The sequence below is a fragment of the Notolepis coatsorum genome (assembly GCF_963971535.1).
Source record: "Notolepis coatsorum genome assembly, chromosome: 19".
In the NCBI taxonomy this organism is placed as follows: domain Eukaryota; kingdom Metazoa; phylum Chordata; class Actinopteri; order Aulopiformes; family Paralepididae; genus Notolepis; species Notolepis coatsorum.
In genome coordinates, this window is record NC_140183.1 from 55,143,835 (window position 1) to 55,171,006 (window position 27,172).

Genomic DNA, 27,172 nt, shown 5'->3' on the forward strand with positions numbered 1-27,172 from the left:
ACAGAGAAAGACAGGACAGAGAAAGACAGTGCAGGAGGACAGAGAAAGACAGGACAGAGAAAGACAGTGCAGGAGGACAGAGAAAGACAGGACAGAGAAAGACTGTGCAGGAGGACAGAGAAAGACAGGACAGAGATACACAGGACAGAACAGAGAAAGACAGGACAGGAGGACAGAGAAAGACGGTGCAGGAGGACAGAGAAAGACAGGACAGAGATACACAGGACAGAACAGAGAAAGACAGGACAGGAGGACAGAGAAAGACTGGACAGAGAAAGACGGTGCAGGAGGACAGAGAAAGACAGGACAGAGATACACAGGACAGAACAGAGAAAGACAGGACAGGAGGACAGAGAAAGACGGTGCAGGAGGACAGAGAAGGACAGGACAGAGAGACTGTGCAGGAGGACAGAGATGGACAGAAATAAGATGCTACAGACAGGTACTTCGTCACACGTTCAGTGGACGAACTAACCAGCTCCCTAACTCTTCCTTTCTCTCTGCCTGTATTATTTGATGATCACATTTTTCCATCCAATAATAAAACGTGGAAAGAATATATTGGGCTCCTGAAGGGCGGCCTTGTGTTGTAACTTCAAACTAAAAAATGTATTTCTTCTAATGCAACTCTCTCAGTCTTTGCTTTTGGAAGCATACTGCCCAGATCTGTGTTTACATCGGATCCATTTTGGCCCGTTGCCAGTGCTCCTGGGCGGCGTCTCTCCTACTGATAACTGCATCCCACCAAGGCATCCTGGAGTGAGGGGGTAGAGAAGAACAGCTCCTCTACCTTCCAGTTGAAGTTATTAAAAGTCGTTTCATTAGCAAATCTTCATTAGCACTGCAAATGATGCCAGTGGTTTTCCCACTGTAGTCAGCACTTTGCCAAGATTATGCATGGAAAGGCACTCCGGATATTAATGTCCTTCTGTGTGCAATGGGAGTGGGAGGATTTGGTCAACAGGAAAAGGACTAGAATAGGATCCTTAGAAGACTTCTCAACATGTTACTGTGAGCAGCATATTCAAGCTACTGTTATCGGGTTTCGGCCGTTGATGGCGATCTTTTTATTGATCGGTGCCTGTTAGATGGGCAGAACTGGGCAGATGTGAACAACCTGTGATAATTTCTCTCTCTAGCAGCACAGGTTCGTTTTGTTCTATTTTATAATTTTTATTTGCCTTAATGGTTTTGTTTGGGTACTTGCATGTGAACAGCATTCAACTGGATACGGTACATTAAACTGGATTATTCTCCATTTGTACTGTGTTTTCATGATTTATCACCTTCAGTAATCGGATTATCATAGGATTACCAAATTGCATTGATATCGGTAAATATTAGGGATGTCCGATATTATCGGCCGACCGATATTATCGGCCGATATCGGCAGTAAAATGTGATATCGGAAAATATCGGTATCGAAAAAAGAAAAAAAACAATAACAATATTTGTTATATATATATCCAGTGAAATTATTAGTTACCTGAAATTATTCAGTTTTTTGGGGGGGGGGGGGAACCCTGCATATATCGGTATCGGTTGATATCGGTATCGGAAATTAAGAGTTGGACAATATCGGAATATCGGTATCGGTAAAAAAGCCAATATCGAGCATCCCTATATAATTACTTATTGGCAATTCTTCTTTCACCAGTTATCAGTAAGAGGCCAACATGCAGTGCATTCCTCGCTACTATACTCTTGAGTATTCTGTCTTGATTATAGTGCTCTATGATCATTGGGTCTCATTCACCAACGGATTTAAGACAAAAGATCAGACACATTTTTGTTCTAGCTCCACTTAAGACATTTTCGGGCCGATTTTGGGATTCACCAACGGTCCCTTCTCCTCGATTCGGTCTTAACTAAGAGCAGGATTTAGGAGCACTGAAGAGCAGTAGTAAGTCGGACAGACTGGTGTGCGCCGTGTTCTTAACTCATTCAGCGCCAGTCACGATGATAGTCGGGTTAACTCGCCATCGTTTGAGCGCCAATCACGAGTATAGTCGGGTTTTAATCGTTATTTCTTTTATTAGCTATCCATTCATTTTCATCCATCCAGCCTGATGTTATCATTGGGAATGGGTCTGAGATCTCAAAAGGGCAAATACCGCCGCTTCCAGCTGGTATTGCACTCCATTGGGAATGATGTAGTTTCTTTTCTGGGACGATCCGAGGCGTGCGTGCAGGGTTTAAATACTCAGACGAGGTAGGCCTCAACAACGATGGCATGGAACAGTAACCCCGCCCGCCCCTCAGTGTGTAACGGTCGGTAATGTGGTACGGACCTCCACGAGCAGTATTTGGAATGGCGATCAGATAATTGGATTATTTCTTTTGCATTACATCAGATACAAGGTAAGAACACTATATATAAATTTGATCGTTGATCTGATATTTATTTCTACACTATCTCTGTGTGGCTGTGGGCCGTTGAGTGCAGGAGGGGACTGGGGGAGCCTCGTGCTATGAGGCTCTTCATTCTTGCACGAGGAAGGATAATAATGATGATCTAGCGTTGATTTCAGGAAGATTCTATAATCAGGCGGAAAATTACAACGTATTTATTGAATTATACAAAAACGCTGTTTTCGCGTCTTTTCCCTGAAATTACTCAGAAGCACCCAAACTATATTCATATTCAAAACGGTATAAAACGGAACTGTACAGATGAAAAAACAATCCGTTTTGTACATGTTGACTGGAAGCAACTCACTGATCGAGGGGTGTATTAGACCCATAGCTATAATTTCAGATATATTTTAAGCACTAGCAAATCTCGCAGTCCCCCCATTGATTAAAGCGGTGGCGTTCTAGACCTATATCGGGCATATCGCTCCGGCGCTGAATGAGTTAAGGGATTTATTTGGGAGGAATCATGGTGATTTCGTTCATGTCAACTCTACAGGAATTAATTAATCATAATAATAAATATGACAATTTGTATGATAAATAATTTTGTTTTCCATTTACAGTTATGCCTCAAGAGGCATTGTGATGTCTGAAAATAAATAAAAACACTACACCAACACTGCAAATGACAGTGGATAAATAAATAACTAAAGCTAATCGCGTGGATATATCTATATGTAGCAGTCTGAAAATATTGTATATTATTCGAGACTGCTGACTGGTGTTTTATATTCCCTTTATACACAAATACATCATTGATATTCACACGAACAATGACACAAGCGTCCCCTTCCGAAGAGCACTGGAATATGGATTATAAATGACAGTACTGATCATATTCTACAATGCGTTTCCCCTTGTGACTGGCAGGCGGGACCAGCAGGGGGCGGTAGCAGGCAGAGAGTGGCGGAGAGAGTTGGAAGGTGATATATGGAGGAGACAAACGGAAGACGCTCTCTTCGGCAGTGAACTTGGACAACGAGTAGTCGCAGCTAACGGGGGCTCTGGAGAGCCCTGTTGCTGACGTTATGCCAGAGGGCCCCGTGAGATAGCAACGGGTGATAACAAGTACTGGCTAGTGGACACGTTATCCTAGCAGTACCAGCGATAGTATATGAACAATCGACCAGACCTGCACCCGGCTGCCTGCATTCAGCCTGCTCCGGCGGACTTCACTCAGACCTGCACCAGGCTGCCTGCGGCTTATGGGAGTTCCTCCCATCCAGCAGGGGTCGCCATCACTCAGCACACGCTCTCAGCCGGCGCTGCCTCTCTGCCCAGTCCCGCCTGCTAACATCCTCGCCGAGAGCGTTCGACGCCATCTTGCCTCCCGGACAACAGTGGAGTGGCGAGGCGGCCATTTCGGATGAGTACAAATGAGCATTGATGCTCCCGATTCCTTATACAATACACAGTGTGGTGCAGCCTGCGGGCGAAAGAAATGTTGCTACTACCATTCCATAGGGGTACCCCGAACAATATATGCCGGCATTAAGATAGGACTTTACTGGTATTTGGTGGGCTCACTCTTTTGTTTCATTCCTTTTCTTTGAGCGTGATAAGGTGTGTGTTTCATAATATTTCCCGTTCAGTGAATCCTTCTATTTTCCTCCCCTATGTTCCCCCTTCCTTCCCCATATTACCGACCTGGAGCAGTATATGTAATCCCTTAGAGAAGGTAGATACTGTGTTCAGCCCAGACGTGGGCAGCACTTAGTCTGGGTACCGTGAGAGCACTTGGTGCCTGGGTGTAATTATATAATTGATTTATGCCAGTGTAATTATTGTGTGTTGATACCCATGGTGCAATAATCACCAGACGTAGCATTGTTGTAACTAGGCCACGTTACAATAACACTCATCCAGAACGGGAGCACTGTGTGTGTGTCTTTTATTGAGCCTAACCCTAACCCTAACCCTTTGATGCGGGTAATATATCCATTATTAACCCCTTCCTATTCAACCTTCCATTTCCCACTGTAAGGTTTCTGGTGTTACTGAGGGAGGGTACTGCTTGCGGGGGGAACCAAGTTATTTCTTTACCATCCAGTCATTAGGTGTGGGGGGGCTAAGGAGACAATTGTGGAGGGTGAGGGTGTGTTGGGGAGTACTGCTGACTGCCCAAGAGAGAGGGAGGAAGACCAGAGTACCGGACCAGGTTTGTAAATCCTGGGCCTCATACACTCCCACTGCCAGCCTCCAGTTGACGCTCTGGACCCCAAAGACGGAGGTGCAGCTGGCCAGAGTGCTACTGTGTCTCGCTACCTAGTGACCGTGCACCACAGTTCCCACGAAGCAGGGATAATCCACCCTGCTACATATAGTTCAAGATTTCAAGAGATTTATTTTCGTCACATACAACCACGAGACATGTAGTGAAATGAAGGTGGCCATGCCCGCCTTCACACCCATTACAAACTAATGCCCTCAGGCCGTCGATACAGAGCTTCATCATTGAACAAAAGGGGCTTAGGTAGCTTCGTGCCAACCTCCATCAGACTGCTGAACACCTAACCCCCAAGATGGACATATACTATGTACCTGTACTACTATTATTTATATACATATAGAACTGCTCCACATGGTGTTTAATATATCATGCTTTAAGTACTGTAGTTTTAATGTAGTTGGTGTTTTTTTTTATATAGTGGTCTTTTTATTGTAGTTTTAACAATTCTTTTTATATATATAGTGGTGAGTGTCTATGTATTGTGACTGTATGTTTGTCTTTCAACCACTGCACAAATGAAGTTCCGAAAGGAAAATAATGTAATTTGAAGTTGATTGTGCAAAAAAATACAAATAGAATAAATAGTGGAATAGACTGTATTAATATTCCATATTTATACCATCTTGTTGCGCACTCCTGGCCACCTGTTCAGCGCACACACACGCACACTGTATAGCCTACGTGTGTAATGAATGAACAGTAGGCTTATATAAGTCTTATATTATTCTAATTACTTGTTTCATTAGGAGATAGATACTATATGCTCTGCCCTATAGTAGTACGTACAGTAAGTACAGTAGACATCTTAAGGCCGCCACAGAGTCGGGCATACTGTGAGCGGACCGGACTCTTCGCAGCATGTCCGCAATGGTTTGAGGTTTCAGTCAAGCTTACCAATTTCCTACATTTCTCATGCCAGTTTACTACATTTAATGCAGGTCGATGTCAACCAACACGCCGAGCAGCCTTTTGTGTGACAGGTGTGCGACACTTCTGTGGAGTCTGATCCACTCACGCCCAACTCTGTGGTGGCCTTAAGCCATTGGCCGCCAAAAACGAGAATACTCGTGTTTCGTCGCCAACCGTTGAGCACCAATAACGAGTTTTCTCGTTTTTAGATCCTTTGATCTTTTTCCTTTGATCCCCATTCTACACTCGCACGGACCTCCCTGTGTCTCCCTGGTACCGCTGCCTATGTTAAAATTGCAATGACGATCGAATCCCGCCAGGTGGCAGTATCGCCTACCTTTTGAACTGGGTCTCTGGACTATGGGTCTATCTCTGTCTGTGAATCTGCCTGCATGATCGCCTCAAACCTATTGTTTCCCGTATGATAGCCATGCCCAATATACATGAGTAATTGCGATCGCGATGGGACGACTGGGATTAATCATTTTGGAGTACCTTCTGACTAAGGTAAAGTCTATTTCAGGTCTATTAGACCGAACCTAAAACATGCTTTTGTATCCATCACAGTGTCGTGGTTTACCGAACCTAAAACATGCTTTTAGTAATGATCGCAGCTTCGAGGTAAAAGACCCCCCCCCCCTCCCCTTGATGATTTTGTGAAGAAACATATATGGTATATACCTTTGATTTGGAAATATTTGGAGTTTCAGGGCAAGCAACCCGAATGATTTGGGCATATGCATATAACACGTAATTTCTCGCAATCTAGAAAAAAATACTGGATTATTTTGGAAAGGGGCGATGTTTAGCGTGGAATAGCGCACACTAAAGTATGTCGAAATTAACTGGTTTGCCAGTGTTGGACTATAAACAATGCCTGTCAAATGAGCCATACTATTGTCTCCATAGCTATAATGCAGAACACACGATGGGTCCGCGGAAATGGTCAATAACGCCGGCGCCATTGAGTAGAGATGGGAAAATAGCATGGCGGTCAATGAGTTAAGATGTCACGCTAAGATGTGTATACTGTACGTACTGTACGTACCACTATAGGGCAGCACATACACCCTCTACTATCTCCTAATGAAACAAGTAATTTGAATAATATAAGCCTACTGTTCATTCATTATTATTCAGCGGTTCGCAGCTGTGATCATTTGGCAAGTTAAGACAACCTCTCCATGCGTTGGTGAATCCGGGGGGAATTGTCGTCGACTTTCTCTTACGACCTTCCAAGGAGGTTGTCGTAAGAGAAATTTTAAGACAATGTTGGTGAATGAGGTCCATTGTCTTTTTATATGCTTTTATGACACTCAAACATAAGCAATTCCATAACCTTCTTGAGATGTAGATTAGATTAGATTCAAATGTATTGTCAAGTACGGGTACAACAAAAATAAATTTGGCATCCAACCAGAGTGCAAATGTAACAGTAAAGTGCAATAGTAATATACAATGTGCAGGTGATACTGAACTAGGTACAGTAGTTGTACCTCCTTTTACACAGCAGTGCTTGACGGCGCACTGTTGACAATAAAGCTGGCCTTTGCTTTCATCTTAATTTCTTTCCTCCTGACAGCGCTGTGTCCAAACATCTACAGACTCGTATTGCGTGCTTCATCCAACCTGTCTCCCAGGCAGTCCCCCGACACAGATGCATTATTTCCTCCCCTGCAGTCAAATGGCAGGAGAACCAAATGAACGGGATATTAGAGCTGACAGGCTGGGTTAAGAGGGGACGCTACTGCCTCTCATCCCAAGCTCTTTGCGGAGAAGAGGCGAGCTAGGCCAATATGGATCTGATCTTCGACTAAACGAATTCGAATTAAACTATCCCTTATTGTCGTGGAGGACTTTTAATATGACGTAATAATAATCGCTGCCAATCCACTTGGCTCTATATCCGTCCCCTCCCGTTACTTCAGTGATTACTTTAAGACAGGGGTTCCCAATAGGTGGCCCGCGGGCCACATCAGGCCCGTGAGGCATTTTAATTTGGTCCAGCAATGTTCTATTAATCAAACGCTAAAAAAAAATTAAATACTATGTACGTTTTTCCTATGACAATAGCGACCCACTGTTTCCTCTCTGCTGTATTGATGATTCCATCCCTTTTGAAAGAGGGGCCTTGATGTGGGAATGACAGCAGAGGATCTATCCGGTACCTGGTCCACCTGGCGAGTTACCCGGCTGGTTTACTTTGTTTAAGTGAGCCGTTGCCGTGGTTGCATTATTGATGGCACCATGCTGGGGGGGGGGGGGGGGGGGGCTCTTATGAGCCTGTCTCTCCCGTCACACTGTCACTTCCCCTTCACTCACACACACACAGCACTCACTCTGGTCCCAGAGCAGCTTTTAACAGCCACATGCTCTCTGACTTGGTCTCCTTTTCACTTTCTCTCCATTTACCTCTCTCTCTTTTATTCTCTTCTCATTCCCTCTCTCCCCCACTTTCTCCCCCAGTTCTGAGCCACAGCGCTTATGCCATCACAATCACTAGCTGTGGGCATGTCTCTCTATCTATCTCCCCATCTGTCTCCCTCCATCCGTCTCCCGTTGTCTCTCTCCCCCGGTCTCTCTCAGTCTCTCTCTGGAGGATATGAAATGGGAACTCTTATGGATGTTGTCAGGATGGGGGGTGTTGGACACATGTGTTGGTACGATGAGATGGGGCGGGTAGAACACAGGAACACTGAATGAATGAAAATAAAAGCAACTGACACATACTAAACACAAGGGTCAGAGGAATGGGGGGAAAAACACAAAACCACCACCACTGCCTAGCAAAGATAAGGAGAAACAAAAACACTTCAGAGAGAGAAAAACCTAGAAGCTGTGGACAAAGGTGGAATGAACAAGCATCAGAGCACAGGAAACAAGAATGGATTGCACGGAGCAAGTTGCACCCTTACTTACAATTCATTATGAATTGAAAATGGGGGACCCTGATGTAAACAAGATGAAAGTCTTTCTCTGGTGTGCATCCCCTTAACAATTGTGTGTATTGAGCCATACTGTATTGTACCCATTCTGCAATCTGTTAATAAAATTTTCATTCAATCAATCAGTCTGCACAGTGATTGATTGAATGGAAATTGTATTAACAGATTGCAGAATGGGTACAATACAGTACAGCTCAATAGACACAATTGTTAAGGGGATGCAGACCAGAGAAAGACTTTCGTCTTGTTTACATCAGGGTCCCCCATTTTCAATTCATAATCTCTCTCTCTCTCTCTCTCTCTCTCCCTGGCCTTCTCTGTATCTGAAGGGCCTCTGACAGTAAATGTATCACATTACAAAGGCGTAGCGCTCCCATAAAGATTTTATAAGGATGGAATGCCAGAACACAGAGGGCCTCGGCATGGGATGCAGTTGTTTCCCCTCGCATGCCATTTTCCAGCCTAATTGGCATTTGGTCATGTGCTTTTTGTCCAACCCCCCCCCCCCCTCCCCCCAGGCAAGCCCAGCTCAGCCCCCACTAACTGCTGATCTCAGAGCAGCTTTGACCCATTTTAGCATTTATGTCTCCCACAAAGACAGCTTTACAGGCAATGTTTTTGAACAGGGTTCCATGGTCTCACCAGGCTCAACAGTGACAGACCACTAGGGCTACTACTACTGGTGCTCTGAGGTCCCTTCTCAGGGATGCATGGTTTGAGCTTTCTGATTTGACTAGGGAATAAACCACCGCTGTCGACGACAAATGGTTTCCCTGCTGCTGCTGCTGCTGCTGCTGGTTTGCTAACCTCATTATGGTAGACAGATGGACGCACACACACAGACACCATCCTCATTCATATTTTGAAAATCATTCATAAAGAATACACGTAGTTCCTCTGACCCAGTGGCGGCCGGTACATTCTTCTCCATGGGGGGCGCTATACCAAACATTTTGCAAACATGTACCACGCATTGGCGAATATTTAATTAGGTACAACTATCACCATTGCCATCAATCGAGAGAGAGAGAGAGAGAGAGAGAGAGAGAGAGAGAGAGAGAGAGAGAGAGAGAGAGAGACTCTCTCTCTACCTTGTTAAGTTGAAACGCACAGTGACTGTGTATTTCAACGCACAGCGCGTTACGCACTGATTGGCTGCGACGGATACAGCGATGAAACCAGTGCACGGCGTGCACGCCCACTGTAAGCGCTATTGCGTCTAGCCCGAGAGAAATGCGGCTAGGAGAAATGCGGCTACGGTAACGGAACGTATTCTCTATCAGACAGTCAGTCACTTTCTGTTCAGGAAAACGATTATTTATATTTGATATATTAACGTTATATTGTGCATTGGAAACACAAACATACTTAAAATGAGTAAATATTATTCATTATAAACATGTTTATATTATTTATAGGGCTATAAAACAAACAAAAAAATCTTCTTCTTCTCTCTTTTAATTATGTGTAACTTAATAGGATTGAAGTGATATTTGGCTTAAAAAATCGGTCGCCTGGCAAAAAAAAAAAAAAAAAAAAAGCCTGACGATGTGCATTGGGCCGCGGCTCTCTGACGCCTTATTTTCTGGGTCCTGGCCTGAAAAGTTTGGGAACCCCTGGTATATGCTGTAGGGGTGTAACGGTACGTGTATTCGTCCCGCGAATTTACGGTACGGCCGTCATGGTGCGGTACGGGCGCCATACGACGAATACGCCCCACAGCGCAAACACACAAGTCCCACATGCAGGCACTTGCGAGGTCCGTGCGAGAACAGCGCGCGGCACACCGAGTCCCCGACTTCAGTTCAGAGCGGCGAAAGTGCACGGAGAAAGGCACATTTACATTGGAACAGCTGCAGGGTCATTACAGTTTTCTTTCGTTTTCTTGTTCGCCCAATAACGTTAACCAAATGAAACCAATGGAAAGAAACACACGCGCCAACAAACACATCAACATTCTCCCCCGCCGGACTCACAGGCACAGCTCATCAAATAAGAAAAAGAAACATGCTTTTCCGGACAGATCATCTGAGCTCCACTGTGTTTAAATCCAAATAATCCTCTGCCATTGTTGTAATATGTCATCTGTTCTCTAGTATTCAGTCTCGTCGTGAAGTTAAATTCTCTCTAGAAATGAAACTGAAACTTAGCAAGGATACGTTGTTAAAGGGGCAGTAGGCAAGTGGATGCCTGAACGCCTGTACGTTAATGCCAAGCAAGCAGTGCAAAAATGCTTCCGCATTCGTCACCGCACGCTAGTGCGGTAAAGCGCCCTTCTTTTCAGACAAATGCTACCGTGCGTGCACCGGCGGCGGCGTGCTCGCTCAGGTGCGTGCGTGCGCCGGCGTGCTCGCGCGAGGTGCCCGCGCATGCGCATGAGATCCCGCCGAGCGGAGCTCAATATATATAAGTCACCGCCCCTTATTCAGTATCTAGCAATAGCTCAATTGGCAAGGACACATGGCTGTGGATCCTATGGCTTGTTTGCTGGCGAGTTCGAATCCCATCGAAAATATTTTTTAACGTGATTTTTTTTTAACGTGTATTCTTTCGCCGGTTAAGGTTAGGCATGGTTAAGGTTAAGGTTAAGGTTAGGCATTGTTTCGGAGTTGGTTAAGGTTAGAACGGTTAAGTTTAGGCGCTGTTAAGGAGCTGGTTAAGGTTAGAGTTTGTCAAAGAGAATGGCAATATAATTTCTATGGTTAAGGTTAGGCATGGTTAAGGTTAAGGTTAAGGTTAGGCATTGTTTCGGAGTTGGTTAAGGTTAGAACGGTTAAGTTTAGGCGTTGTTAAGGAGCTGGTTAAGGTTAGAGTTTGTCAAAGAGAATGGCAATAGACAGCCTATTTCCGCGCGACCTGGGCGCTGGGCGGCGGAAAATGAAAGGCGCATTACTGCATGCCACTACGGTAAATTTTTGCACTGCTTGCTTGGCATAAAGCTACACGCTGCCTGAACACAGAATGACACCAGTGACTGACTACCACGGCTAGCCTATAGAAAATTATTATATTTAATAATAATTATAATTATAATAAATATAATATATAAATTAAAAAAAAATTAAAATACAAATTTAAAATTTATATTAACACTTTGGTTGCCTTGGGTTAAATTAATGATATACCATAGATTGCCAGCGCTATTTGTCTATGGAGAAAGTCCCCTTCTTTGCAGGGCTATAACTTTTTAAATTCTATTGCTACATTGCCATTATTAGGGCCCATTCAAAGTCCTATATGTATTGTTCATTGTGTAGCAACGTTAAACTTTTTCATTCACATATTCATAGTAAAGTATGGTCTAATGTATAAGTATGTTTTCATCTCTTTCTGCAGCTTTCTCCAGAACGTGATATATAGCCCCAAATGCATTATATTGATGATGAAATACAGTTTGATGGCAATCAGCGCGATATAAAAAATTCCAACTAGACGTACTTCTAGAAGTTACTACACGTCATCTGATGTTGACCGGATGGGCGAGGGGGCGTTTATAATTCCGTGGGCAGCGTTATACCAATCATCTAATGTGGGTCAAATGTTGATAAAAGCAGTTAGTATCGAAGATAGTAACGTTACACGCTGAAACTCACCCCAGTCTCCGCGCGCCGTTGGGCGATCATCGTCGAGTAGAAATTTTATCATTATGGGATATATTATTACCCGGTCCATCTCCAGCTTGTATAATGGTATATACGTCCAAATCATGTTGTTTATCGAGTTATTGGCAATCGATCGCTATGTAGTGTGACGAGCTAGAGTGCCGGAACCTATACCGAGTGCCCGGAAGTAATATGGCCGACCAGCAAAACCTCTACTGCGCTTCCTGTTAAGCGGTTGCGCCGATCGGCCACCAGATGGCGCTCCTGAACCGCCAGAGAGCTCAGTGGGTCCTGCTGGTGGATCTCAGGCCAGCGGAGGGGGAATATGAATCCGATCGCAGATTTTTGAAATATTGATATAAGGACGACGTACAGCGTCCCCCGGCAACTTTAGCATGGCCAGCAAAGACGTCTAAAGACGTGTCCCGGCAGTCAAAGTGTTAATAATTATTATTATAAATATTTTTTTTCTGTACAGAACCGTGACCCCAATACCGAGGTACGTACCGAACCGTGGCTTCTGTGTACCGTTACACCCCTAATATGCTGTGTTACAAACATGTATCATTCATGGTTGGTTTTGTTTCAGTGACACCTGTAGGTAAGGGGAGGAGAGGAGGGGAGAAACAGCCGAGTGCAGAGTGCGCGTTCATTTGTTCTGTCGGCTTGTTCATGCCTTTACAAGCTTCAACATTTTATTCATCATCTAAATGTGGCAAGCTTGATATGCAACGTTAAATTAATGACCTTCTGTGTTAAGACTGTTAGTAAGCCAGTGTAAAGTAAAGATATTGAGCATAGATTTGTCAAATGTTCACCTAGTGGTATGTATGAGATGTATTCTTCGTATGGCTGCACGTACTGCACCGTGAGCCACGTACCGTAAATTCTCGGGACGAATACACGTACCGTTACACCCTTAAGACACACAGACACACACAGAGCGAGAAAAGAAAGAGGGAAGCCTGTATAATTGACCTTGAGGTTGTGTCTGTAGGCAGCGTCCAGTACAGCTGGTACCAGGTCTTCAGTGGGTTCACCGTCGTCATCAGCCAGACCTGGAGGATACCAAGACAGCACCAGCACCCCTGGAGAGACACAGCAACACTGGACTGTCAATACAATACAATACAACTTCATTATCCAAGACACAAGATGGACATGTTCCTGTGGCCGCATCAGGTACATAAAAACCTATAATGTCACAATAAAAGCATTTAAGAGACATTTGAATGCATTTAATCTTTGCCTACAGAAAATAGTCCATATTATATACTGTAGTGTGCAAAGAGTCCATGTGTTATATACTGTGCAAATAGTCCATGTGTTATATACTGTGCAAATACTCATTAGGCACCTCAACATCATTTAATTTGGAATTTAGGAGGTACATTACTTTAGTGGAACCTTTGGATATAGCTCCTTTGTCACGATATAATTCCATATACTGGCACCCACTGTACAAAGACTCCATGTATTATATACTGTGCAAATTGTCCATGTGCTATATACTGTGTAAAGACTCCATGTGTTATACACTGTGCAAAGAGTCCATGTGTTATATACTGTGCAAAGAGTCCACGTGTTATATACTGTGAAAAGAGTCCATGCGTTATATACTGTGCAAAATGTCCATGTGTTATATGTGCAAATAGTCCATTGGGCACCTCACCAAAGACAACATAATTTCATCTGGAATTTAGGAGGCAGTTTGCTTTAGTGGAACCTTTGGATATATAGCTCCCTGGTCACGATATAATTCCATATACTGGCACCCATAGATAGTATATAGAACATACATGTGATTTTAGTGTATTTATTTGATCTTATTTCTTTCAGATCAATTGTGCAAAAACCCATTTATGGGGTGGCAGTGGCCCAGGAGTTAGAGTGGCCTTCTGGTAATCGGAATGTTCCCGGTGTCCTTGACCAAGACACTGAACCCCTAATTGCTCCTGACGTGTATGTGTATAAGAACGAGTGAATGTGAGGGATAAGTTGTAAAGTGCTCTGAGTGGTCGGAAGACTCGAAAAAAGCATTATATAAAATGCAGTCCATTTACCATTCACCACTTCCATTGGTAACAAATTGCCTACTTTCTACTCCCAGTATCTCAAACACCAACACACTGCTGGTGTAAATGCTTTTTGAGTGAAATTACTATTATGTTACTGTAAGATTTTTCACCGTAAAGTCACAATAAATTACTGGCAATATTTTGCACGACTTTTACAGTAAGGTTCACAACAATTTACTGTGAATGGCTTCACAGCAATGTATTGTAATTTCACATCAATGGTAGTACAATACATTGTTGTGAATGTGAAAATGTCTACTGTAATTTCACAACTTCAAATTGTAAGAAATTACTGTGATATTACATCATTTTGTTGTATATGTATTACAACAATTTACTGTGACTTTACATAATTTCACAACATCAAATTGTAAGAAATTACTGTGATATTACATCATTTTGTTGTATATGCATTACAACAATTTTCTGTGAATCTACATTACAATATGTACTGTGAAAAGTAATGTACAATGTTGGCAAGCCTTTTGCATTACTTTTCACAGTACTGTGAAAAGTAATGCAAAAGACATGCCAACTAAATAATTGAATAATAATAATATATTATAATTTGGCAAAATAACTGTCAATTTACAATGATATACGTGCATAGCTGTATAGTCCCCAGCTCCAGTATACTTCTGGAGGAAGCTCATATAATAGTTTCCTGTCAAATACTATATTAGATGACGTGATTAATCACGACAGGAAACCAAAGTGTGAGCTTCTGCCAGAAAGTATACTGGAGCTGGACTACAAAAATGCACGTAGGCTATTGTACATTAAAAACAACACTCCAAACGCACAAATGAGGTAAACCATCATGGCATATTTATTGTCAAAAGAATTATATTCTTAACACTATGATCGCCGTGGACGAGTTAAGACGTCATTCCTAGCCATGCTCATTCTGCCGAAGACGCCGTAACTCGTCTTTGATGTCAATATTTCAAAAATCTGTGACCGAAATCATATTTCCCCTCCCGAGCCCTGAGACACACTGCAAAGCTCCACTCAACTCTCTAGCGGTTCAAGAGCGCCATCTGGTGGCCGATCGGTAGATCGCCAACCGGAAATGACCCTTTGAACCGGTAGTGCTCATCCATATGTGGTCCGGGCACTCGCTATCGTTAGATAGACTCCGTCTTGACACAGTGAACATCGATCGGTGCAAATAACTCGAAAAAACAACATGATTTGGACGTATATACTATTATACAACCTGGAAATGGATCTGGCATTTCTCCATCCCATAATAGAAAAAATTCTGTTCCACGCTCATCTGCCAGCGGCGCGAGGAAGCCACGGTAAGATTCAGCGTTATATTCTAACGTGTTCCATATAAACTGCTATGATGAACATATGACCCACTCTGGATGAATCATCTAACGCTGCCCACGGAATTATAAACGATCCCCCGCCCATCCGGTCATCATCAGATGATATGTAGTAACTCCTAGAAGCACATCCAGTTGACATTTTTTATCTCGCACAGATTCCTACCAAACTGTATTTGATCATCAATATAATGCATTTAGGGCTATAAATCACGTTCTGAAGTAAACGATAAAAACATACTTATACTTTAGACCATATTTTATTATGAATATGTGAATGAAAAAGTTTAACGTTGCTACACCCTGAACAATACATATAGGACATTGAATGGGCCATAATAATGGCAATTTAGCAATAGAATTTAAAAAGTTATAGCCCTGCAAAGAAGGGGAACTTCTCCATAGACAAATAGAGATGGCGAGGGATGGTAAATTATGAATTTAACCCATGGCGATCAAAGTGTTAAAATGGTAAATGGTTTTTTATTTTTTATTTTTTTTCCTATTTGTGCACATTTTACCCATTCACTCACACATTCACATTCCATAGGAAAATCCCATAATTAACTCTGAAGAACTGGTCCTCTGCTAAATGCTCGTTGTACAAGTATCGCAGAGAAATTTCAAAGGTACTCACAGTTGCACAAGGGTTTCGGACAGAGAAACGCAATGGTTTGAAAGCTTGGCGTTGCTAATAAACATTAAAAATATTTTTTTATAAACTGCTGGTCAACACTGCTCAAAACGGCTTTAGCTAACTGATGCGCCTTGTACAACGAGCGTTTCGCCAGTTCTTCAGAGTTAATTATGGGATTTTATTGTCAAGACAAAATAATCATATTCGTAAGTAAAATGGTAAATGGCTACTTTTTAAAAAAAAATACAATTTGTGCACATTTGACCCATTCACACATGCAAGGTGCCAACCTGCTCATTGGGAGCAAGTAGAGCAAGATCTTCCATAGGAAAATCCCATATTAACTCTGAAGAACTGGTCCTCTGCGAAACGCTTGTTGTACAAGTATCGCAGAGAAATTTCAAAGGTACTCACAGTTGCACGAGGGTTTCGGACAGAGAAACGCAATGGTTTGAAAGCTCGGCGTTGCTAATAAACATTTAAAATATTTTTTTATAAACTGCTGGTCAACACTGCTCAAAACGGCTTTAGCTGACTGATGCGCCTTGTACAACGAGCGTTTCGCCAGTTCTTCAGAGTTAATTATGGGATTTTATTGTCAAAAGACAAAATAATCATATTCATAAGTAAAATGGTAAATGGCTGCTTTTTTTTCTTTCTTTTTTTACAATTTGTGCACATTTTACCCATTCACACACCGACGGCAGCGGCAACCACGCAAGGTGCCAACCTGCTCATCGGGAGCAATTAGGGGTTAAGGGTCTTGCTCAAGGACACATCGACACGCTGCCCGGGGAGGAGCGGGAATCTCCGGATTGCCAGACGACTGCTCTACCTCCCGAGCCACTGTCGCCTTGAAACTAGTACTTCCAGGTCTTACCCGAAAATGGTGAAAAAGGAACTAATGAATAAACTTTTCGTGCACGCACTCAAAAGAACAAAAGAGGCGCAGGGACGACAGGAGCATGACAATTGTTTATGCAGACCATTCAAAGTCTATGAGCTTCCGAAGAAGGGTGGTCACGTGAGGGGACGACAGGAGAAGGACAATTGTATGTGCAGACCATTCAAAGTCTATGAGCTTCCGAAGAAGGGTGGTCACATGAGGGGAAGACAGGAGAAGGACAATTGTCTATGCAGACCATTCAAAGTCTATGAGCTTACTTACGAAGAAGGGTGGTCATGTGAGGGGACGACAGGAGAAGGACAATTGTCTATGCAGACCATTCAAAGTCTATGAGCTTACGAAGAAGGGTGGTCACATGAGGGTTGCCCTGGAGCCTTTCTCCGGGTTGATGCCCAAGAAGCACCTGTTAATAAGCAAAGATATGAAACTTTCCGTTTTAAATACTCAGCATTTATCAAGGTGCTCACCTGTGTCTTTTCCCACACCACACCCTGATGAAGACTGCTACTAGTTCAAACTTGTTGGATCATCCTCACAATAAAATGATTTTTTTAGCCTAGCAGAGTGCCTCATGGTACCTCTAACATAAGGTTTACTTATCCGAATTTTGAAGCCATACTATAATGTGAATTAAACCATTATGTCAATTTCTTAACAAGATAGCACAGCAACATCAAGTGATGGTGTGGTCCCAATTCACATAATAATAAATAAATTATATTAATAAATAATAATTCAATATTTAAATAAATAAAACTTTATCAACTTCGAGCAGCAGTTTCTCCGTAGGCTCCTTGAAGTACACCATAAGGAGCAGGAGGATGCAGGCAGCCTTCTCCGAAGCCTCTGGATCATATCTGGCCAGAACTTCCCTGATCTTCGGGTTGTCCAGTTTCTGGCAGAACAATTGGTCCGTCCTCTCTGACCCAGGGCATCTTGGATCTTTTGAAGGGCATCGGTGTCTGTCAGGAGGCCAAAGTGGGAGAAAAGCCCCGTCTGAGAGAAGAGAAAAGGCCAGTCCTCTTTGACCTCCACCGTCGTTGGTGCAGGCATTTTGTTCAAGTACCGCCGCAGGATGACGTAGGTCCTCTCCATCAGAAGTTCTGCTCTCTCTGCCCCACCCATCCCTTCCTCTGTGTACAGACATACAAATACATGTATTGAGTACGCAAGTAACAACAATTTGATGTCGCCACCTCTGGGAAATTGAGTGGCAAACCTTTAATTTCATGCTCTCTCATCATTACTCATTCTGAATATTAAGGTGGCCTTTTTGCTTAATGTGGGATGTTTATTCAGGTGTCAATTCACCAAAAGTAAAGTAGATTGCATGCCTGAGTAGATGTTCCGCAGATCCCTTTTCAAAGCCCCCAAGGTTTCCTCGGTCTCCCCATCCGGTAAGTCTGCTGGGCCCCACCTCACACACCTAGGGATAGGAATCATAGGTTAACTCAATACTATTGGGGGAAATTATATTTTACAAAATCTACACATAATTTAAACATTTAATCCAAATAACCTAAGTTAGTCTAGTATGGCAGTGCCCCTTTAACCCCTAATTGCCCCCAGTGGGTCGTGTCATCGCCTTGCATGGTTGCTGATCACCATTAGTGTGCGAGTGTGAATGGAGAGGACACTGGCGCTGTTTGTTTGCCGCTTCTCAGTGTGTGAATGAGAAGACCATTGTAAAGCACTGGGTGTCCTGAAAAGAGCTATGTAAATGCTAGGTATTATTATTGTTATTATTACTGTAACCTTCAAAAACTTCACCGTACAATAATACAGTAATATCTATATTTTTGCCACCCCTACACATACCCGTATTGGTTGACAGGACCTCTCGTCAGCCTGGACTCTCCTGCCACTCCAGTGTGCCGTCTTCCCTCTCTGCGGTGTCTAGCCAGAGTGTTGTTGCTGCTTTTATACTCTAATCTTGTTTTAACTTGTTGGAGAAGAGAGGGGCATCCTGAAGTGCTTGGGGGAGTACTTGGGGGGCTGGACAACAGGTAATGCGGGAATGCTTGCGGAGAGGACAGAGTGTTCGCAGAGCTCGATGTTGGGGAAGTTGAAGCAATTGGATAGGGAGGGAGCACCTCGATATTAAGCATTACAACTCCTAGAAGGGACAAAAACAGTTATGCCAATGTTCCAAGGGCCTAGTTCTAAGTGTCATGTGAGTACAAATATGAATTTACCTTGATTAATACCATTCATCAGCTTCCGACACTGGATTGGTTTGAGGTATCGGACCAGATCCCCCTCATCCATTAAGGCCAGATCTTCGATACTCTCCACTCCAAGATCATCAAGTAGGGTAGTCAGTAAGTCATCAGGGAGGCCCGGTAAATATGACCAAACTGCTTTATAGCTTCCATTACCTAGTCTCATTGATTAGGGTCAGTTCATGCATATTGCCTACTTGTCTGTTTGCAGTTTACACTATATGCGGTTAACTGCCAACTATATGCGGTTAACTGTGCTCGCTATACAATAAACAATACAAATTTAAATACAAAATCAACTATCTTCAAAGTTAATTAATATCCTGCTCCACTTACATCTGTCCTCACGTCTCTCATATCCTCTCTTTCCTCCCTGTTTAAATTGCTTCTGGAAAAGAATGGTGGAGGGCAATAAGCATCTGATCATACACTGATAATTGGGGAAATTCCTGTGCAGCTGTGTGTGCTGAACAAAGTTATGCACATTCTCAGACACATGCTGACATCGAATATATATTTACAGTGGAACATTGTTATGCATGGTAACTAGTTAGTATAGTACCTACCCAAACATAATTAAATCTGCCTGACACTAAACAGGATGGTTAGCCTGGCTGCCTGACATTGAACAGGATACTCGTATCTTAAAGTATCTTGACCTCTCTGATGACCTAGAAAAAAGGAGACCAGATAAAGGAGAGATTATACAAAGTTTTGCATGCAGTTTGCATGCAGATTATGAACGTAGGCTATTGTACAATCATTCAATCATATCAAAATGTTAACTACCTTAGCTGATACTCAAACAGTCACTATAGATATCTTGATGGCTGGCACACGCAAGAGGATGTCAAATCTGGAATAGAGGCAGTAAAAGAACACCACAGGAAAGCTCACATAAATTTCATGTCAAACAGTACTGGATGAGGTGATTAATCTCAGGTGTGCTGCACAGGAAACAAATCGTCTATAAACTACAATCTGTGTTGCATAGGCCTACCTACAACAATAGGTAATTGGCAACTAGGCCTAGAGGAAGATAATTTGGTATCATCCATTGTCCTCCCCCTGCAACTCAACCAGTGTTCTGAGGACTCGAATTTCAAAGCACCTTCCATCGACACAAGGCAGAGTAGATAATGGGTAAATTATCCCTTTAACCCTTAACACTTTGAGTACCAGCAACGCGTTTTGTCGTTAGTTCATGCCGACCGCTGAGTGCCGCCAACGCTATATAGCGTTTGTTTGTCGTATTTTTATTTATTGGCGATTTGAATTCATATTTCATCAATCGAGCCTCAGGTTAGTGTAGCAGACTCTCTCTGAGCTCAATTGGGAAGATACCGCCCCCTATCGTCTCTCCCTGTGTAACTGCACCCCTTTAGTTTAGACTGATGGGGGGGGGGGGGGGGGGGGGCAGTTTCCTCATTTTACTTTTCCGTCAAGCCAACTGAAGAATCCATTGCGATTGCCGGCCCGGAAAACGTGTGGATTATGTATTTACAGTACCCAACGCTGAATCAATAAACGCGATCGATATTTGGAATGGCGATCAGTAATTGGAATAATCTTTTTGGATAACATCTGATCTGAGGTAAGGAATTTATTTTACCAGTCTTAGGATAATCAGAGCTATTTTCACAGATATATCAGCGTTTGCCCTATGCGTGTGTGTGTGTGTGTGTGTGTGCGATCAGGAAATGAGAGAATCGATATTTCAGCACGCTTCTATAGCGTGCATAAGTACACATATACTATCGATAATCTAGCGTTTATTTGAAAACGATTCATAAATAGGCAGAAAAATTACAACGTTTTTGTGTATGCCAGAATATTCCAGTAAATGCCGCTTATCACGGAATCTTTATATTTTCCTTGAAAACGAGGGCTTTTCAAAATGCTATAAAACGGAAATGAAGCGATTAAAAAACAATCCGTTTCGACAATGTTGACTGCAAACAAGTCATTGATAAACGACGGGCAGATTAGACACATAGCCATAATTTAAGACAGAGATTATGCGTTCACAACGCTATCATTGAAGTGGGTGCTGGCATTCAACCACGTTTTACCATGTTAACCAGTGGCACTGGAAGTGTTAAGCCTAACCTGCACACCAGGGGGGGCAAACAGATTTTTTACCAGCCAAAAATAAATCGTGTATGTGTCCCCCACCGGCAGCCCTTTCTTCTCATCTAAACTGCAGAGACAAAATGGGTGATTATTAGCTTGTTAAACTGACGTTACCGTAACCACCAGTCCCCACCCCACCTACCCAACTCCCTCCAATGTACAGTTTCTTCCCCCTCAAATGTATATACTCTTTTTAGAAACTCTGTCTCTTAAACAGAGTTTCCAACGCCAGGGTCTATGTGACAGGCGTTGTACTCTTAAACAGTGCTGTATTTCTGTAGATCTGGTATGTCATAAATGTCTGGATGGAACAGTGCTGTCTATCTGTATGTCATGTATGTGTAGCACCCTGAATATGTGACTATTATTCAGAAGTGCTGACTTGCCTTTTATCTCCCCTTTGTGCACAAAGACATATTAACTAGTTTCCATTGATATTCCCTCGAACAATGACGCGGGTTTCTCCTTCTCTCACCGGCTGGAATATGGATTATAAACAGTAAACTGAATCATATTCTATCCACCCAGTTCTTCCTGTGGGGCTAGTTGGCGGTACCAGCAGGGGGCGGCGGTGGCAGGCGGAGCGCACGAGAGAGGCATAGAGGGAAGCAAGTCAACTGGAACGGAAGTGAGGAGAGCCAGCCTCTTCGACATTGGACTTGGACCTGGTCGGTCGTGTCTTGAAAGAGCCCCGTTGTGGACCACACGGGTGAACGTATTGAACTTGAATATATTACGGGTTATACTAGAAATATAAGCGTAGTAGCGTGTTGCATGTCCCCACTGAATAACCCTAGTGATACAACGAGTTATCCTAGAAGAAAGCGGTATAGCCAAGAGTTGGCTTATGTTAACGTTATCCCCTCCAGTGAGGTGCCCAGCCAGCGTGGCTTGAAGAGGACCGGTGGTTAGAGGCACCCTGCGTCGTTGTATGTTTCGGCTAGCAGGAGGGCTGTCTAGGACCCACAGAGTAGCTTCAGTTAAGTTAATCTGAAATAAAGAAATAAAGTTAAGGTAGGACCCAGATTATTATCGCGCGTCAACCCAGCCCCGGCAGCCAGCAGCCTGTCTTCACCGGCGTTCTACATCTGCTCTGCACCGGCGGTCGTCAGCCCAGCACGGGAGTTCGTCCCGTCCAGCAGAGGTCGCCATCACCCAGCACGCGCCTTCAGCCCGCTACTGCTCCCTCTGCCCCACACCGCTTGCTAGCTCCTGTGACGAGAGCGTTCAACGCAATCTTACCACCCGGACAGTGGTGGTGCGGCGAGGCCGCCATCTTGGTTGAGTACATTAGCGCTTCGGTGCTCAGGATCCTATTGCACAGTACACAGTGTGGTGCGGCCTACGGGCGAAGCTAATGTTGCTAACTACAGTTCATAGGGGTACCCCATAAACATTACATGCCGGCATTAGTATAGGACTTTTGTTTGGTAAAGTGGGCCCACCTTTTTCATTTTCTTTGAGTGTGATAACGTGTTTGTTCTTTAATAATATTTTCCCATCTAATTAACCCTTCCCCTGTGGGGAGGTTACCGACCTGTTGTATTATAAGTAAAGCCTTAGAGAGGTATTATCACTACCATATAATTAAAGCCTGAGAGGTATTATCCCTGGTACTAACCCAGACGTGGGTGATGAGTCAAGCACATTGAAGTATACTATACTTGTGTCGGCAATACCTGGTTCTATACGGTGTGGGTGTATAATCTAAGTGTCTATAAGGTATTGAGTTACAAATTGGGTAATAGTAAGACTTCATTCTATTTGACCCATTGCTATTAAATCTTTGTAACTGACCAGTATAAGTAACGATAAAGAATTAGATGGGAGTTCTGTGTGCGTGTCCATTCCTGAGCCTATGAACAACTCTTTTGGTGTGGGTAACGTTAATACAATTAACCCCTTCCTATCCAACTTTTCCCTTTTTACTATAAGATTTCTAATGTCACCGAGGGAGGGTACTGCTTGCGGGAGGAACTAAGCTATCTATTTACAATTCAGTCACTAGGTGTGGGAGGGTTAAAGGAGGTATTGGGGGAAGTGAGAGCGAGTTGGGGAGTACTGCTGACCGCCCTGGAAGGGCGAGGAAGACCAGAGTACCAGACCAGGTTGGTAAATCCCGGGCCCCATCCACTCCCACTGCCGGCCTCCAGTTGACGCTCCAGACCCACAGACGAAGGTGCAGTCAGACGGAGCTCTACTGTGTCTCGCTACCCAGTGGCTGTGCACACCCGTTCCCACGAAGCAGGGATAATCCACCCTGCTACATATGTCATATATGTAATGATGAATTGAAAATGGGGGACCCTGATGTAAACAAGACGGAAGTCTTTCTCTGGTCTGCATCCCCTTAACAATTGTGTGTATTGAGCTGTACTGTATTTATAGGAGCCAAAGCATACCTTATTTCTTTTGGGTTAGTTGCCTACTCTGTTAAAGTCTACATTTCAGAATACAATGGGGCTTAGCTGTATAATAGGTTATTGTATTATATTTAGTGAGAATGTTTATAATGTTTATTTGTATAACCTTTTTGTATTTTATTTTTTTATTATTTTTTAAACAAACATATAAACAAACATGACAACACACGATAAGATATACAAGCATTAATTAACAGTGCATATCCAATGAAATCACCATTTAGTTAAATGTCTTATACAGGATATACCCCTAATACCTGTTATCTAGTACCCTACACACATATGCTCTAGCTCGTACCCCCCCCCTCCCGGACTCCCCATTGGATAATCCATCCATTATAACTTGTTCCTACCAGACACTACCTTTATATGCTAGCTTTTATTCTCTCCACCACTTCTAACCACATTGTCATTTTGGATTCATTGAGACCCAAAATTCTTGCTGTAGATATTTCTTGATAAATCACATAGAGATATGTAAGAATCCAGACCTTCCGGCACATTTTTTCCGGTTGAAACCATCGTGATGCTATCAGCTTTTTAGCCACTGTGATACCAGATAAAACCAATCTCTTTAGCTGTGGATGTACTGCACACTGAAAGACATCATTCAGCAGTAATACAGAGGGGTGTACAGGTATATTCAGAGTTAAGAGATTTGATAATTGTTGGGTCACTTCTTTCCAGAATATCTTAACTGGTGGGCAGTCCCAATACATGTGCATAAATGTCCCCTCGTCCCCATTTGTACATAAGGAGCATTTGGGGTCTTGTTTAAGACCCATTTTGTTCAGTCTTATAGGAGTTAAGTATGTCCTGTGAATATAGTTAAGATTGATTTGTTAATGGTCCGGGTTCCTTGATGCAAGTCGAACATTTGCCCAGGCTTCTTGCCAGTCAAAATCTATCTCCAGGTCTGGTATATCCCTCCTCCAGACTGAGTCTAGATGGAGGGTTTCATATGAGGATGTTAGTAATTGATGATAAAAATCTGAAACAAAACCTCTCGATGTCTCTCTTTCATAGAAGAATTTGTGGTATCTGTGGTGTACAATTGGTATCCTTAATGGAACACTGTGAGCCTTCAAACGTGCCAATAACTGTGCGTAAAAAACAATATGTGGACTTGGTGAGATAATTTTTTTTGCGTATTTCATCATAACTACAAAAACCCAGTTTGTTGAAAACATCTCCTAATGAGTGTATGCCTTGCTTTTCCCATCTAGGGAATCTTATAGGTTGTTTTCCAATCAAGAGTGCATTGTTATTGAATAAGGGAGTATGATTATGCCATTTCTGTGGGATAGAATTTTTTTTTTGTGTTTCACGCCATATCCGGATCGCATGAGTAATTATGGGGCCAAATTTCCGTTCGCATTGCTTAATTGATAATTTGGTGTATACTATGTCCTTCAGCCTATGTGCAGCTACTATATTTTCTTCTAAATTTCTCCAGGATACTGATGCTTGGGGATCAAACCATGTTGTCAGTGGTCTTAAAGTGTACGCCTTAAAATAGTGGTAGAAATCTGGAAATGCCATACCACCGTCTGCTCTGTTTCTCTGTGCGGTGGATCTTTTTATACGTGGTGGTTTGTTATTCCAAATAAATTTGTATGTGGAGGAGTGTAATTCTTTCCAGTAACCCTCTGGAGGGGGTAACGGTAGCATTGAGCTGAAGAAGTTGATTCTAGGTAGGACGTCCATCTTAACTATTGATACCCGTGCCTGTACTGAGTTTTTGAGTTTTGACCACCTAGAGTTTATTTGTATAACCTTACATTGAAACGGCATTAGGAATATTGATTGGATTTAGATAGTCATTGAACCGTTTTATTTAGCTCAGAACTGTTTATAGGAAATTAGTGTCACTTTCCCTTTAAGAGCCGGCAAGTTGATTTTGGAGACTTGGAAAATACAGTTTTCTTAACTTGTAGTAGTAACGTGAATAGTGAATATATTTCATGGCAGTAAACAGCCAAACTAGTTTTGGTGTAGGAAAATAGCTTTAGGATCACTTCTGTGAGGACTTCGCTGTGGAAGAGAAATAAACCGTTTGGATATCCTTGTTTTACACCGGATTGGCTGTGGACATTATTTTCCTGCTATCAATGAACGTACTACTCACGAGTAAGCAACTTTAACCAGTAGAGTGGACCGTCGGCCCTCATAGTATTGTACCCATTCTGCTATCTGTTAATAAAGTTTTCAATCAATCAAAACCACCGTAGCTGGCGTTGGTAACAGTTAGCAAAGTTAGCTAGCTAACTTGCTGGTCGGGGAGCCCAGCATCTAACGTTTAGTTTGCAAGCAAGCTACAGGTTGACTAGCCATAGATATATATCACTAAATGGCTTACCCGCGCTGCTGGCCAATGGAGACCAACGTTGCCACATAGTGGCCATCTTGCAAGGGTGGAGCACACCCACTCATAACATGCATTGATTGATTGATTGATTGATTGAAAAGTTTATTAACAGATTGCAGAATGGGTACAGTACAGTACAGCTCAATACATACAATTGTTAAGGGGATGCAGACCAGAGAAAGACTTTCGACTTGTTTACATCAGGGTCCCCCATTTTCAATTCATCATAACATATATGACATACATGACATACAGATAGACAGTACTGCTACATCTATACATTTATGACATATCAGATTTGCAAATACAGTACTGTTTGTGATACAAAAGTGTCCAGAAAAGGAGTGTATATACATTTGGCATAGAAACTGTACATTGGAAGATATATATGTCTATGGTGCATATGTACTCTCGCAAGATGGCCGCCGCTGAAGTACATGGGAGACTCCGCTTTGAGCCATCTAGTGTTTTATATCTATGTGACTATAGCTACCTAACGTTGGCTCTGGCGATTGTCTTTACTCGAGTGGTCTTCATGCGTGGTCTTCTGTCCTGTTTTGCACTTATTTATTTATTATTATGTTATTCCTATTTGTGAAAAATGCATGCACTGTAATGTCAAATCACGTTCCATTTGTGCCTGTACAATATGGTGATTAAAGTAATCTGAATCTGAATTAATCACTCGCCAAACATAAAAAATACTTGCATTTGGCAAGTAAAATGGCCTAATTTCCTCCCCTGCGAGCATGATGTTTTACACAATGACAAGCCATTTAAGGAGTTTGTTTGAAGTGAGGTAGCTAGCTAGCACTAGCTAAGTTAGATAACCAAAAAACAAACCTCTCAAATATATCCTGGGAGAGCGGTTGGATAGCCAAATTGTACAGCTATCACAAATACCGTCCTCGTGACTTAATTTAGCTAGCTAGTAGTTAGACAATAACACAGTGAGCTAGCTAGCTAAGT

At 42.8% G+C, this 27,172-nt stretch overlaps 1 protein-coding gene across 2 annotated transcripts in view; it reads right to left on the bottom strand.

The window, feature by feature from the left end:
• LOC311245717 (glycoprotein endo-alpha-1,2-mannosidase-like protein) overlaps positions 1-27,172 on the bottom strand; it is a gene marked incomplete at both ends in the record, with an annotated part of 50,067 nt that overhangs the window by 16,741 nt on the left and 6,154 nt on the right. Inside the window, one exon of one of the 2 annotated variants that reach the window (XM_084335666.1) lies at positions 13,080-13,189. In XM_084335666.1, the coding sequence (XP_084191792.1) occupies positions 13,080-13,189 (110 nt within the window). Of the gene's footprint in view, positions 1-13,037; positions 13,190-27,172 lie in introns of both variants that reach the window. The other variant, XM_084335665.1, reaches the window with a different exon arrangement.